The sequence below is a fragment of the Electrophorus electricus genome, chromosome 17, assembly GCF_013358815.1.
Source record: "Electrophorus electricus isolate fEleEle1 chromosome 17, fEleEle1.pri, whole genome shotgun sequence".
Lineage (NCBI taxonomy): Eukaryota > Metazoa > Chordata > Actinopteri > Gymnotiformes > Gymnotidae > Electrophorus > Electrophorus electricus.
In genome coordinates this window covers 13863397-13880432 of record NC_049551.1, presented here as the reverse complement: position 1 = coordinate 13880432, position 17036 = coordinate 13863397, and the positions used below count along the sequence as shown (strand labels likewise).

At 37.3% G+C, this 17036-nt stretch overlaps 2 protein-coding genes across 2 annotated transcripts; both read left to right on the top strand.

Moving 5' to 3' along the window:
• The first annotated feature begins 694 nt into the window (after positions 1-694).
• LOC113568772 (trace amine-associated receptor 6-like) lies at positions 695-1699 on the top strand. Its single transcript, XM_026996935.2, has one exon. The coding sequence runs from the start codon at positions 695-697 to the stop codon at positions 1697-1699; it is 1005 nt and encodes a 334-aa protein (XP_026852736.2).
• A 3713-nt stretch (positions 1700-5412) lies between these two features.
• Positions 5413-8824, top strand: LOC118242867 (trace amine-associated receptor 6-like). The gene is made up of 4 exons (XM_035535801.1): positions 5413-5469; positions 8031-8497; positions 8529-8712; positions 8813-8824. Exons 1-4 carry the CDS (start codon positions 5413-5415, stop codon positions 8822-8824), a joined length of 720 nt encoding a protein of 239 aa, XP_035391694.1.
• Positions 8825-17036: the final 8212 nt, after the last annotated feature.

The following is a 17036-nucleotide window of genomic DNA, read 5'->3' as shown; positions in this document are numbered from 1 at the left end:
CATTCTGCCAAAGCCAATTTTATGGCTAATAGCTCACATTTTCCTATCTCATAGTTCTGCATGGCCGGGGCCAGTTTACGGAAAAAGTACGCTAAAAATGGTCTGTTGGACTTGTCCTTCCTTTGTGACAAAATGGCTCCTACTCCTATGTTGGAGGTTTCTACTTCTACCACAAATGGGATGGAAAGATCAGGTTGTTTAAGAAGACGAGCAGTGGTGAAAGCCCCTTTTAATCATTTGAATTGATTGAATGCTTGATCTGCCTCTTGGTTCCAGCGTATCTTTGTCACAGCTCCTTTGAGGAGGGCAGTAAGAGGAGCTGCTATACTACTAAAGTTACTTTTACGATCCAAATAAAAGTTCACAAAGCTGAGAAAACTGGAGCTTATTTATTTAATAAGTAGTATGTGTTAAAAGCAAAGGAATACCTCAAAAACACATTGTGTGCAAAATGTGAGAGATTCAGCTGTTAACACTAACTGGAAACACGTTCACTCCTCTACTGGTCACCCCTGTAATGACATTGTTGAATATTAAGTGAATGATGCTGTGTAAAAAGTGGCCATTCATATGTTAGTAGGAGGATTCATACTTCAATATAAATACACAATCTGCAAAGACAAATTCATCAGTCCAGTACTGCTGAACAGCATATTATAAACAGCTCCAACTTGCATATCTGTAAATACTTAAGATGAATATCACAGAGGATCAACAAAACATGACAGTTGAGTACTGCTTTCCTGACAACAACTCATCATGCAGAAAGGAGGTCCGAACAGGCCCTGGAAATATAATTTTGTTTATTTTTCTGTCTTGTATCATTATATGCAATGTATTTTTGAACTTGCTTGTGATCTTGTCCATCTCTCACTTCAAGCAGCTTCATACTCCAACTAACCTACTCATCCTCTCTCTGGCTGTGGCTGATCTTCTCATGGGACTTGTTTTCATGCCTGTAAATACAATGCAACTAAGAGACAGCTGTTGGTATCTTGGTAAAATGGCATGTATCATTTTTCTAGTAATCAATTCTATCTCAGCTTCAGCATCTGTATGTAATATGGTTTTAATTGCAGTTGATAGGTACATTGCAGTCAGTGACCCTCTGCTATATTCCACTAAAGTCACAGTTTCTAAAATGTCTTTATGCATAATTCTAGGCTGGTCTTTTTCTCTTTTGTATGTCCTTGTCTATTTGTACTTTAATGACCATCTCCTTCCATCTCAGATCTTGAGCAGATGTCACGGAGAGTGCATTTTAATCGTAAAATCTTCCTTGGTGATCATTGATCTTGTGATTTCGTTTATATGTCCATGTTCAGTTATACTCATCTTGTATTCAATCATTTTTACTTTAGCAAGGCATCAAGCTAAAGCTGTGAGATCCGTGTTGAATGCTACCTCAAACAGACACAGAGCCAAAGTTTCTAAGTCTTCTAATTCTAAAGCAGCAAAAACACTGGGCATTGTTGTTTGTGTTTATCTTGCTCTCTGGATACCTTTTAGTCTATGTTCTCTGTTTGTTGAAAACATGACATCTTTGTCAGTGGTGTGGACTGTTCTTACCTGGCTTATATCCATCAATTCCTCTGTCAATCCTCTAATATATGCTATATTTTATCCATGGTTTAGATCATCAGCTAAGTACATTGTGACTTGCAGACTGTTTAAATTATCACCTTCAACATTCCATTAATTTTCAAAGCATATTTAATTTCAAACTTTATTCTCCTCAAAAGACTGAATCTGCTTCATATGATATAAATTACAAAAGATGAAGAGATGAGTATGATGATTGCATGGGCTTCTGTAATTGTGTATTAAATTTGTATATTTTTAAAATCTTATTCTATTATAGTCATGCACATGAATTATATATATATATATAAAGGAGATATCAGGAGCTAGTATATTTATACCTTTTGTCAAAGTTATCTTACGCAAATATATAAAACTGGTCCCACTATAAGACAGTATAGATGTTATATGTATGCTAAGTTTGAAAAAGGTCTTTTAATTGCTGGATCCCATATTTTTATTAATCTGTCAGATAACAACTTGACCTCTAAGACATTGGTGTAGACTGCATTTGGATGGTTGTATACATTAATTCTTCTATGAATCCTTTAACATTTTTTATATTAATGTTCTAGATTATCAGATAAGTATATTGCTACTTGTAGAATTATTTTTTATTATTTTTTGTTTTATTATTTATTTTGCTTGTTTTGTTATTCATTTAGCGGGTTGTTTGTGTGTCTTGGAAAGAACACGAATTTGCCTGTATCACAATACAATCCCAATGTCATTGGAAAATTCTATTTATGGTCTTTTTGTTTAGAAATTGGTAGTCTGTTTTGAAACTTGTGATTTACCTTCTAAACAAAAGATTCTTGTGACATTTTGGCTCTTTTGAAGCCAGTGTTAGATGTTGATTCCATGTTGTTTTTAATTATAATACTGTTCACACTTTGCATTAAAGTTATAATCAGATTTGAAGGGCAAAGTGTAGAGTATTCAAACTTGTTCTTCCTGAAGTCTCCTTGTCAGTGTTTTGAGAAGTTGGTGCCCCTTGACTAAAACCTTTCAATACACAAAATACTGCAGCATATGTATAAAGAAAATCAAGTCAAATCAACCCATTTTTCCTCAGTACACACACACACACACACACACACACACACACACACACACACACACACACACACACACATCAATCAAAACGTGTGCGCGCACACACACACACACACACACAACAGAGAAAATGCACACACACACACACATCAATCAAAACGTGCGCGCACACACACACACATACACACACAATGTTTTTCATTTTGGTGTGAAGGATGTGGCTGCTTTTTAAACACAATCTGCTGATATCAGGTTTAATATTTCAAACAGCCAGTCTTAAGTTGTTCTCCACCTCTAGTTTTGATGTGTTTTGTGGATTCAGAACAACCAGTGCAGAGGATCCAACTTTGTATACATATAATGAACCACATGGCAAAGGCTTCTGATTGCATGTTTTGTAAAGGCTGGATAATCTTGCTGAATATTCAACCAGAACTCAGCCACTGGTTGTCTGTTGAACTGGAGAATCTACTTCCCCAAATAATTTGATGTAAGTGAACCCATATTTTAAATAATATTCATCATATTGTCTCTTTTTACATATGTCGCCTTTTTCTAATTTTATTGATTTTCTGGAACTTAAGTGGTTCATTTTGGAAATTATGACACATTTCCAGTTGACAACATGGCACTAAATCAACATGCGACACTTATTTTGATGAAAAATGAAATAAACCTATGAAAATATATAGATAAATAACTAAATATCACATGGTTGTTTAACCAATACAATGAACTTATGCTGTCAGCTTATCTATGTGACACTGAATGAGGTGAAGAACGATGCAAGCGTAGTGATGATCGACATTTATTTTGGACAAAAATTCATGATTGACAGCAATTACACATACCAAAGTCGAGTGGACAGTGGATCCAGAGGTATAGCTTCACCATCTTTGGAACAGGGCATGCCGACACCATTCTGGGAGCAACATGTGGCCACATCCTCTTAGGTGCAGGTCTAATTGGTGCCAGAAGCAGGGAATCAGATAAAAGGAAGCAAAGCCCCCCCAAAAAAAGGGCTGCTGGGTCCACGTTCAGTGGGGCAGAGGCAGCCAGGTTGGAATACTGGAATAAATGTCAAAAGTTTTATTGAGAAAAATGGCAGTGTGGTGAAGAGTAAAGGGAAAACAAGGCACAAATAGGCATTGGACGAAATACCCTCCCCCCATAAAGAAAAGGTGAGAATGAATTTCTTTACTAAACTAAACTTGAGAAAGCATATCAGCCAGCACATTCTTGGATCCACATTTATGTTGGATGTCAGGTTGGTACCTCTAAACCAGCAGTGCCAGCAGTGTGCATTGAGCACTAGTTGGAATTGTACATTTGCTTTGGTTTTAAAATGTATGAGGGATGTGCTCTCGACTCCATTAGCTAAATCAGCTATGAGTATGCACCCAGATTATCATAAGTTTGCCCTTTACAACAACCGTTCCAACACTAACAAAGCTTATCTGATTAATGTAGTCTGGATTAGTCGTGTCCTATGGAAACCTGGCACGCACAGAATGACTGTCTAGAGTTAAATACAGCAGTTCCACCTGGAATTGTTTACATTTTCAAGCCTTGTGCTTGAGGTAGGGGAGGTGGCCTTGTGTTGATTTATTGTGAGAGTATAAAATTAATGCCACTCTCTTTACTTAGCCAGTCTGTCTTCAAACTTCTGGCTGTTAAACTCTTTGTATTTATATGATACAATGTCTTCCAATGTTATTTTAATGCGATATTTTAATGTTCATTTTGGTAAAACTGACAATGATTACTAAAGATTTTAAAACAATGTTTTGATCTACCATAAAACTATTATTGCCAAATGATTGTATGCTAAATCAAAGGTGCACAGTACGATGTTATCACACAATATTTGATATGTTAATCCTGAGGATCTCAACAGTTTAATTATTCCAAACTCTGTTCCTATCCCTATTGCTTCACTTTCAGGTTTAGTAGACTATTACAATAATAGTTTATCTTCTGTGCATGATATCCTAGCCCCTGCAAAAAAAACCCAAAAAAACCTCCAGGTTCTTTTATTTGTCCATGGTGCTCCTTGGTACCTGAATTACATCGAGGCATTAGAGGGTATACACCAAGCCCAGATTTTCTATTCATAAACAAATGTATTTTGAACATATCCTTTACTACAAAATATTCTTTCTGTGCAAAAACATCTTATTATGCACACATTATTAGCATTAATGGTGAATGGAATACTAAGACACTTTTCTATACAGTGAAAAGTTTACTCAAACCATCTGAAATAAATATCAATACAAACCTCTATAATGAACAATATTCTGCTTTTTTGAAGTTTCTCAACTCCAAAATTAACACAATTCCTGTGCAGTTGGCTCTTGATGCAATGGTGAGCAGTAAGGAGGCAGACACATGTGCAAAGAAGAGCGAACTTTATTAGGGGATTAGGGGCAAATCCAGATTCAGAGTCATCAGAGCAGTCCAGGGTCATTGAGTCAATACGTAGCATAAAGGGATACATCATGAACAAAAAAAAAATACACGGAGGCAAACACAGGAAGCAGTCTATAACAAAGAAGCTAGGGAAAAACACAGGGAGGTAAGGAAAAACAAATGGCTAGAATCACAAAACAGGCTAACAAACAAGGGCTTTGAAATACAGACGAGCTTTCAGCTGATTCAGGTGTGCTTTCTATTTTAATCTTTACGTGTGCTCAGTGTAGCCTTTGATACAATATCATATCAGCTTCTTATGGAGCAGTTGGCTAGTATTGGAGTCTGTGGCACTGTACATCAATGGTTTCCTTCCTATCTTGCAGACAGGACACAGTTTGTACACATTCAGAATTATTGGTCAGAAATCTCTACGGTTCATTGTGGTGTTACACAGGGTTCAGTGTTAGGCTCACTATTATTCATCATTTACCTTCTTCCTCTTGGCAATATTTTTCAGCATCTATGACGATCGGTTTCATTGCTAAGCTGATGATATGCAGTTGTGTGTGTCCAATATGCCAACTTCTACTCTCTCTTTCAATACTCACACATCTTATTTCCATGATACACATATATGGATAACAAGCAATTATTTCAAATTCGATAGGAGTAAAACTGAGCTGTTTCCTATGGGATCTAAATGTACACTTAAAAAAAATTATATTTGTACATTCCCTATGGCTGGAGCTATTATAACTGTCTTCGTAAAGGTTTACAGCCTTGGTGTTATTTTGGACAGTACGCTTTGTTTTTCTAGTCATAAATTGTGTCTCCTTGATTGTGTTTTTTTTATTTATGAAATATTTCCAGACTACAACCTGTTTTAACACAACACTTTACTGAAGTCTTAGTCAAAATATTCCTAGTAGGCATTTCTGCAGCACGAATCCATGGACATTACATGGTCTAAATCGGCTGACCATGTTACACCTTTGCTAATTCAATTTCATTTGCTCTCTAAACATTTTATTACTAACAATTAACACTTCATAATCTTTCCCTTGTCTATCTTTCTTTTTCACATTCGCATAATGGCAAACAACAAGTATGCTTCTAGTGTTTCTCTTCAGAATTGCACTTTTCTACCATTACAAGAATATTTTAATGACATTCTTATTTTATTTAGTATTGAAGTGTATATACATAATAATGGGAGAATTTTAATGTGACTTTTTTTTCTTTAGTACCAAAGTGTATACAGTACATAATAACTGTTATGAACGCCAGGAATCATGCTCAACCCCACACTGCCATGCCTACCTCTTCCCACACATGCCTCTAATCTGGTTCACCTGAATGCTAGCACACACCTGATCATTGTTTCTCCTCATCACTCCTCCCTTACTTAAGCTCCCCTCCTTCACACTCACGTCGTGAAGTATTGCCAACCTTATGTTGCGTAACAAGCGGTTCAGTTACGGTTTTGTCTTCCTGGTTTTCGACTCCTGCCTGTGTTTCAGAGCTTGTTTTCTTTCTGACCCCTGGACACCCCCTGGACTCTGTCCTATGTTATCGACCTTGAAACAAGCTAACTACCTGCCTGACCCCACTGATCTGTTTGATCTAAATAATAAAACCTCTTGCGATCGGATCCTCTTCCTTGTTTGTGTGTGCAATCATTACAATAACTCTGTTATCAAGTGCAAGTGGAGTGATAATTTTGTATTAGGTGGAACTTGTTAACCTAGTGTATATTCATGGGGTTTGTGACAGATAAAAAGAATTCTGAGGTTGAGAAATGACTGTGGTAGTTTAATAGATTGCTGGTATAGATTGGTTTTGTTCTAATAACATCTAGTTTGGTTAGGTTTCCCAGCCAGGTAGCTGACTTGCTATAAATTGAGCTTTTCTATTGTCTACATGCACAGATATATTGTGATCATTATTCACTTGCTTCACTTGGGGACTTGTCATTAGTGTGATCAGAAGCAGATGATAGACAACAAAATGATTCAGAGGATGATTACATGTTGGAATTATCTTGACTATGCAAAAGATACCACACAAGCACAGAGAGTGAAGGATGCCACTCACTCTAATTGGGAAATTGAACTGTTGAAACATGACTGACTACAACCTCCATTTTTTGTACAGACTATTGTCCAGTGATGGTTGGTGCTCTGTACTGGTCTTAACCTCCTTCCCTTTCCCTGCACCCAGTGCAGTCCTCCAGGGGGCTGTAGTTTCTGATAGAGAGTACACTGTGTGCAAAGTGGCTGCTGCTTCTCATCAGGTGTGTGTGTGTGTAAAGAGGAAAAAAAAGCAATATTTGTAAAGCGACCTTGAGTTTGAGAGAGGTACGAAATGAATGCAACTAATAATAATGATAATATTGTAAGCATCTTCATGTCCTTTGTGTGAAAAGCAATATGTAAATAATATGTATATGTAAGATGTAAATAATAATATGTATTATTACAATGTATTATTATTATTATTATTCCCCAAAATAAAAGTCTAGATTAGTGCTCCCACTTTCAGCTTCATCAAATTAAATTTTTTTTTCAAAATCCAGCAGTGGTAGAACAAATGACCAGGTTCGTTACAATAAGAGCATTATATGTATGCATTTATTTAATATTTAGTAGTATGCTAAAGGCAAAGGAATACCTAAAAAAAACCTTGTGTACAAAATGTGATGGATGTGAAATGTTTGAACTCTAACTATAAACATTTCCACTCCGCTACTGGTCACCCCTGTAATGACATTGTTGAATATTAAGTGAATGATGCTGTGTAAAAAGTGGCCATTCATATGTTAGTAGGAGGATTCATACTTCAATATAAATACACAATCTGCAAAGTCAAATTCAGCAGATCAGCACTGTTGAACAGCATATTATGAACATCTCCAACTGGCATATCTATAAATTCTCAAGATGAATATCACAGAGTATCAGCAAAACTTGACAGTTGAGTACTGCTTTCCTGACAACAACTCATCATGCAGAAAGGAGGTCCGAACAGGCCCTGGAAATATATTTTTGTTTAGTTTTCTGTCTTGTATATCTGTTTGCACTGTGTTTTTGAACTTGCTTGTGATCTTATCTATCTCTCACTTCAAGCAGCTCCATACCCCTACCAACCTACTCATCCTCTCTCTGGCTGTGGCCGATCTTCTCGTGGGACTTGTTTTCATGCCTGTGAATACAATGCAACTAAGAGACAGCTGTTGGTATCTTGGTAAAATGGCATGTACAAATGTTCTAATAATCAATTTTATCTCAATGTCAGCATCTCTGTGCAATATGGTTTTCATTGCAGTTGATCGGTACATTGCAGTCAGTGATCCTCTGCTATATTCCACTAAAGTCACAGTTCGTAAAATGTCTTTATTCATAATTCTAGGCTGGTCTTGTTCTCTCTTGTATATCCTCATCTATTTGTACTTTAATGACCATCTGCTTCCATCACAGATGCCACGGAGAGTGCATTTTATTTATAAAATCTTCCTTAGTGACCACTGATCTTGTGATTTCATTTATATGCCCATGTTCTGTTATACTTATCTTGTATTCAATCATTTTTACTTTGGCACGACGTCAAGCTAAAGCTGTGAGATCTATGTTGAATGCTACCTCAAACAGACACAGAGCCAAAGTTTCTAAGTCTTCTAATTCTAAAGCAGCAAAAACACTGGGCATTGTTGTTTGTGTTTATCTTGCTCTCTGGATACCTTTTTATTTATGTTCTCTGACAGTTGAAAACATAACATCTTTCTCACTCTTGTGGACTGTTCTTACCTGGCTTATATTAATCAATTCTTCTGTCAATCCCATAATATATGCTATATTTTATCCATGGTTTAGAGCCTCAGCTCAATACTTTGTCACCTGTAGACTGTTTAATTTTTCATCAACAGTCATTTTGTTTCTAGAGCATATTTAATTTCAAACTTTATTCTCCTCAAAAGACTGAGACTGCATCACATTAACTATGTGCCTGAGAACATTTCTAAACTCAAGTAGGATTCAGCTGGCAAAGTAAACCAGAAAAAAAGAAATAGCAAAAAACTGTGAACTTGTGTATAAATAAAATTAATTAATTGTTTTTCCAAACTTGCAAAACCAATTTTATACAATTAAACTTTTGATATTTATGTTTTCAAAGTTTAAAAAAAAAAAACCTGAAGAGATGAGTAGGATGAATTGACAGGTTTCAGTAAGTGTGTATTATCTCTTTTTATCTTAGTATATCAAAATTATGTACATGAATTAATGTATCTAAAGCAAATATCAGCAGATAGAAGGAGCTAGATATTTATAATTTTTGTCTAACCTATTCACATATAACCTAAAAAACAAGTCCTGCTATAAGACTGTATACACACTGTTATATGTATGCATTCAAGCCAAGTTTGTAAAAGGTCTTTTACTTGCTGGATCACATTTTTTTTCTGTCAGATCAGAACTTGAACACTAAGTAATTGGTATGGCTGTCATTTAGATAGATAATATACATTAATTCCTCTCAAAATCCCTTAACATGCTTTATTTTATAAATGTTTTATCAAAGTATATTGTTACTGTAGAATTTAGGAGTCCTTATCTTTAAAATTGAATTTGTTTCCAGCACAGTTTTAATTTCAGACTTAACCTGACACCTGAAAAGCTGAGACCACTCCATGATACCTCTATCCTTCCTCTACAAAATCTCTTATTGTGACGAGGCAGAAAAAGTCAGATGCTAGAGGCAGATAAGAGGTTTGGGTTTTATTAGAATCCAGATCAGTAGTCGGTGAACATGCAATAGTCAGAGCCAGAAAGATGAAGCCAGGGATAATCACAGTCATGGAGATAAACAGTCCAGGACATAAACCAGAAGGCAAACAAAAACAGAACGGAAATCCCATCAAGAGAGCCATACATGATCCCCAGGCTGGTATACTGATGTCTCTCCTCTGTGTCAATCTGTCCTTGGATGGAGGATGATATCCTGACATCAAACTTATTGCTACCCCAATGTGTTTAAAAAAGGTTGACCAGACTCGTGAAGCGAACTAAGGTCCTCGATCAGACAGGATGTCTTCAGGGATGCCAAAAAAGTAGAACACCTGATTGATAAGTGCCTCTGCGGTTTGAAAGGTGGTAGGTCCAGGGAAGGCAATGAAACTCACCCCATGTGAAAAGCAATCTGCTACAGTCAGAATTTTAATTTTTCCATTAGAGCAGGGTAGGTCAGTAATAAAATCCCCAGCTAGGTGTGACCAAGGCCTTTCGGGTATGGGTAGCAGCATAAGTTTACCTGCAGTTAGCGTCTTGAGGGTATTACTTTGACTGCACATTGAGCAGGAGGTGACATACGTGTGCACATTGCTCGTGAGCATTTCTCACCAATAACAACTAACAAGGAGTTGTCGAGTACAGGTTTCACTAGTATGACCTGTAGTGAGATAAGAATAAGTCCAGGTTAATTGTCGATCTCGGCATGATACTGGTATGTAGTTTCCCCACAGGATATTCAGCAGGTATTACTGTTTCTTTTGTTGCTTGATCGATTTCCTCAATCTCCCATCTTATAGATGCTATATACACCCATGTAGGAGGGATGGTTTCCTGAGTATTGTGATCCTCCTCAGTGTACCCTAGGTGAAAGTGGGACAGGGCATCTGCTTTTGTATTGTGGGAACCTGGGCAATACAGGATCTTGAATTGAAATTGTGAGAAGAATAATGACCAACAGGCTTGTCGAGGGTTTAATTGTTTAGCAGAATGCATATACTCCAAATTACAATGGTCGGTAATAACTGTGAAGGGCTAGTTGTCCCCTTCCAACCAGTGCCTCCATTCTGCCAAAGCCAATTTTATGGCTAATTGCTCACATTTTCCTATCTCATAGTTCTGCATGGCCAGTTTACGGAAAAAGTACGCTAAAAATGGTCTGTTGGAATTGTCATTCCTTTGTGACAAAACGGCTCCTATTCCTATTTTGGAGGTGTCTACCTCTACCACCAATGGGATGGAAAGATCAGGTTGTTTAAGAAGAGGAGCAGTGGTGAAAGCTCCTTTTAATCATTTGTTGAATGCTACCTCAAACAGACACAGAGCAAATGTTTCTAAGTCTTCTAATTCTAAAGCAGCAAAAACACTTTGCATTGTTGTTTGTGTTTATCTTGCTCTCTGGATACCTTTCTATCTATGTTCTCCATCATCTGAAAACACTGCATCTTTGTCAGTGGTGTGGACTGTTCTTACTTGGCTTATATTCATTAATTCTTCTGTCAATCCCCTAATGTATGCTATATTTTATCCATGGTTTAAAAACTATTTAACTGATAATTTTCAATCGATTATATTAAATTCCAAACTTCATTATCCTCAAATGACTGATACTGCATCACATAAGTTATGTTTCTGAGAATTTTTTTAAACTCAAGTAAAAATTGGCAAAGTGAACCTGAAAAGAACAAATGGTTTAAAAAACTGAAAAGACGAGTTGGATGAATCTACAGGTTTCTGTAATTGTGTCATAATCTTTTTTATTCTATTGTATCATAATTATGTACATGAATTAAGGTATCTAAAGCAAATATCACCAGATATCAGGAGCTAGATATTTTATACTTTGTCAAACTTTGCTTATTCACATATATAAACAAGTCCAGCTATAAGACAGTGTACACACTATCTTATATGTATGATATGTATGCATGTAAGCCAAGTTTGAAAAAGGTCTTTTACTTGCTAGATCCCCCTCTTTTTGCTCTCACTCCAAGACAATGGTGCTGCAATGGCCAATAGAAATCAATAGAAAATAGAAAAGGGGGCTCTAATGCTCTATTCAGGATCAGTTTTATGTGAGTAACGTGCATTTTGAGGTAACTAAAGGCTTGCGTATTTTGTGTTATCTTACAAAGGAACCGAACGCGTTTCCGAGCAAAGAAGTGAGCACGTAATTAAAGAACTTTACTAACACTCTGTATACCATTTAAGCATGTCACACAGTTGCTTTGATTGTATTTGAATTTTCTATGACAAAATCTGAAGTTATCTTATATCAGAAGCATGTTTTAAAAGGCCAGGCATGATTGTTGTGGAGATTTACCAGAAAAACACAATGTATTCAGTGTGGGATTTCTGTTGAACGGATGCATGTAGATGGCTGAAAATCAGTAAACAGGTATTTGTATTAGGCCTAAGAAATGTTTATGTTGATAAATCTACTCTACTTTAAGAATATTTGATGCGATCATGTGATTCATTTGAGTATGCCAGCTTGGGCCCACTGGTGGGCCCGCTAGGGGGCGTTACTGCATGGACAGGTTGTGAGAGAAAGTTTCTTAATATACATTGTCTGACGTTCTTTATGCATTCCTCAGTAATACTAAACTGATATATGTCCTATGGTTTGGCTGAGACATACAGCTGAATATCATCAGCGGAGCAGTGTAAACTAGCAAAATGTTTATGTATAATTTAACCTAGAGGTAGCATATATATAGAAAAAAGCAGAGGCCCAAGGACAGATCCTTGTGGGCCACTATAGCTAACCTTGTTGTATGCTGAATAATGTATGTAAACAAACTGGTAGCGAACGGCTAGATGAGATTTAAACCAGGAAAGGGCTATTCTCCTAATCCCTGCAACATTTCTGAGTCTATCTAGTAAAATGTTGTGATCTATAGTGTCAAATGCTGCATTCAGACTAAGCAATATAAGCAAAGAAACATAACCCAGAAGCCAACAACAGGTCATTAACTATGTAAATCAGAGGTGTATCTGTAGTACATATTACACTCCTGGACTGAAGTGTGCTCCTGGTCCAGTTTGGGATTTGGGACTGTCTGTGCACCTCGTTGCCTCGCCCTTCCTGGAGTGATTGCTGTGGCTTATATAAGGACCCTGGAGGAAGAAGACAGTGGCTTGCCAAAGCTCATTCTTGTATTGGCAGTGATTTGTGAGTTTGTAATCTTTGCTGTGCTTACCTTACCTTATCTTGTCACATCCCTAGTTTGCTTGTGCTTGTGCTTGTGAATGTGAGCATTTCCTGTTTTGTTTATGATTGTGATCCCTGTCAAAGAAGAAATGTTTTTCTGTATGTTTATATGTATAGTTACTGATTGTAGGGAGTGGTGCCTGTTTGTTTTTGCGTTTTGGTTATTGTCTGTTTATTGTCAGGGAGTTAGTGTAGAATTGTATTTCATTTTTTTGCTGCAAAATGTAGTTAGTTGTGGTGTTTCTTTTGGTAGTGTGGGTTTGGTTTGTTATGTCGGCAATTAGCCACCCCTGACATTATTCAGTGTTTGCGTGTGTATTTGTGTGTGTGTGTGTGTGTGTGTGTGTGTGTGTGTTCACCATTTAAAATATACAACATTTCACCTTGTCTGCCAGTTCAGTCCAGTGATTTAATCATTCCACATACCATCCTGCTACCAGTATTTTCACACTGCTGTTGCAACCTCACCGCCTAGACAGGGTCATAACATACAATTCAGTCAGGTCTAAACCCTGACTGAAAGACTTCAGGTATCTGGTTCTAATTCAGGTATGAGCTTAGCTGCTGTGCTACAGCTTTTTTTTCTAGGATCTTGAAAATAAATGGAAGGTTTTAGATCAGCTTGTAGTTTGACAGCTGACATGGGTAGAGTTTAGATTTTTTTGAGACATGGTTACTGCTAATTTGAATGAATTAGTTATGTAGCCAATGTTCGTGGATGAGTTTATTAAATTTAGTAAGGGTTCAATAACCTCAGGTTGGATTTCCTTAAAAAAAAGTGTGTGCAACAACATAGCAACCACACACATGCTCAAAACACACACACACACACACACACACACACACACACACACACACACACACACACACGTTCACCTCTTTCAAGACCTACGTATTTCCTTCAGGAAATACAAATTAGTTTTAAAATCCAATATGATTATTTGACTAATAGGCCTATATATATTAATACTATCTCACTATACTGAGCTCTTTAATGATTATATGCAATATTTAGGATAGTGTGGACTTACCTTGCCTCTGTATAATGTGGGTATACTAAATACATTATGTTGCAGTGAGTACAGGAAATAATTAATGTTGTTCCAAAAAGATCCAGTAAGAGCATTAATTTAAAGAATTAGAATCTTTTTTCTTTGTTGCTTATTCAGCATAGACAATATTCACTGCACAGATTCAGTGATTATGTAGATCACTATCTTTCTGAACTTGCTTCATGAACAGTAATTGTTCTTTCTAAATGGTGAGCGCTAAGGAGACAGACACGTGCTGAGAAGAGCGAAATTTATTATGGGCAAGTCCAGAGTCAGTATCGTTGTAACAGTCCAGGGTCAAAGGAAGAAAGTAATGCTAACAAAGACACAAGACAGGGAAACCATGGAAACATGGATACTAGAGAGTGACCAATCGTGACAATACCCCGCCTCCAAAGCGCACAGCACCGTGGCGCACAAAAACAAGAACAACCAAAAACAAAAAAAGGAATAGGACAAGACACTGACATGAACAGAACAGGCAAGACAAGAAGCAGAAACAGGAGTAGACTTGGGGGGGGGGCAAAAACAGGAGCAGGAAGGACACAGGCAGACACAGGAACTGGACACAGGAGCAGAAGAGACAGAAGACACAGAAAGCAGAGACACAATAGGAACAGACGGAACACCACAAAAACAAGGAACAGACGCAGGAACTGGGGCAACAGATGTGGGATCAGACACAGGAACTGAGGCAACAGATGTGGGAACAGACCCAGGAACTGAGGCAACAGATGTGGGAACAGACACAGGAACTGGGGCAACAGATGTGGGATCAGACACAGGAACTGAGGCAACAGATGTGGGAACAGACACAGGAACTGGGGCAACAGATGTGGGAACAGACACAGGAACTGGGGCAACAGATGTGGGAACAGACACAGGAACTTGGGCAACAAGAGCAGACACAGCAGAAAAAAAAACAGGGATTGACGCGGTAACAGACACAGAAACCAGGGGAACAGGAGCAGATGCAACAGAACAAGACCCAGGAATGGACATGGAAGCTGGAACAGAACCCACAACAGAAACAGACTGAGGATGACAAAAGTCCAGGAGGGAGGATGAGGAGACACAACAAAAGACGACAAGCGATAAGTGATGACCATAGGCACAAAAGGAAGAGGAAAACAAAAATGCAACATAGACCAGTCCAGGTACAAAGGGACGGGAATAAGAACAGACACGGGCCCCGGAAGGGTCACATGGATGGGCACAGGGACAGAAACCAAGGGAGAAAGAGGAACTGGAATGGGCACAGAAACTGGCACAGGGACAGTCAATACAACGGGGGCAAAAACAAAACCAGGCAAAGGAGAAGGAGGAAACAATGGGGCAGCAGGAGCAGGTGTAGCCCTATGGGGAAAGGAATGTGTGTGAACAAGGGTAATCCACAGTCGTAAGGCAAACCAGAACAGACAGGCAAAGAGCGTAATCCAAAAGAATATGCAGAAATCTAAATAACCAGAGAAACAGACACGATAAAAACAACATGATAACATTTCTATTCAGAAATGTACCACAAGATGACGAGACTTCCTAAAGACTATGTACAAACACAGGGTTTACAAAGACTAACGGGTACTAACAAGATACAGGTGAAGGCAATAACCGTCAAGATACTAACAAGAGGGTGTAACAGAATAAAACTCAAAAACACATTGTGTGCAAAATGTGATGACAGCCATCTATTTTTCAATCATTTTAAAGGACATCTTACAGAGTGTCTGAAAACAAGTTGTACTGGACTAAAACCTAGTGACACCTGAAATGTCTCTCTAACAGCAAAAAATACCATTGGAATTGCTTTGGTCCAATCATGACCTGACTCAAAACAGTACTTATGAATCATTGACTTAAGTGTTTTGTGAAATTGCTCCAACACGCCATGGGGTGGGAGGAGTAATGGAATCTGGGCTTCCACTTGGGTCACAGACAGGTATATCGCCAATCTGACAATATGGCAGCAATTGCGGCTTTTCCGACACTCAACACCAAAAGGTAGTGACAGCTGGCTAATAGAGGGCGCTAGGGTGCCACTCACCCTGGAGGAAAATGTTTGTTAACATCATTTTTAAATTAGGTTTTCTGAATCATCAATAACTACATATTTTATGTATGAGACTGCACTATCAGCTCCTTACAAGTATGACTCTAGTGGTTTACTTGAGAATTGCACTTACACTTTCATACCCTTACAAGAGAATTTTAATGTGACATTCTTATTTTTTTAGTACAAAGTGTATACAGTACATAATAACTCTTTTATCAAGTTCAAGTGGCAAGGAGGATTTGTATAAGGAGGAACTTGTTAACATATGTTCATGTGGTTTATGTGACAGATAAAGACAATACTGAGGTTGAAATATGGCTGTTGTAGTTTATTGTCTTGCTGATATATATATATATATATATATATATATATATATATATATATATATATATATATATATATATATATATATATATATATATATATATATATTGGTTTTGTTATAATAACATCTGGATTAACATTAAACCTGGTTTCCCAGTGAGCTGTCATGCTGTAAATTATGTGAGTATGTCTTTATAATGCCTAGATGCACAGACATAATGTGAGCAGTATTCACTTGCTTCACTTGAAGTCACTCTAAGTGGGAAATTGTAGTGTATGATGCTGAATTGTCATAGTTTGTGTTCCATCATCTCTGATATTGACAAAAAACCTTGAAAATGAATAGTTTTCTCTGAAGCCCTTTATAGAACCGCTATCATAAAACACATTTGGCAGGGGAACAGAATGGATTAGCTCTGCCTCTTTCAGATTTGTCAAATTTAGTTTTTTTCTTAAAGATCCAGCAGTCGCAGGACAGATGACCAGGTTTGTTACAATAAAAAAACATTACATTACATTAAAACATTATCTATGCATTTATTTAATATTTAGTATGTGTT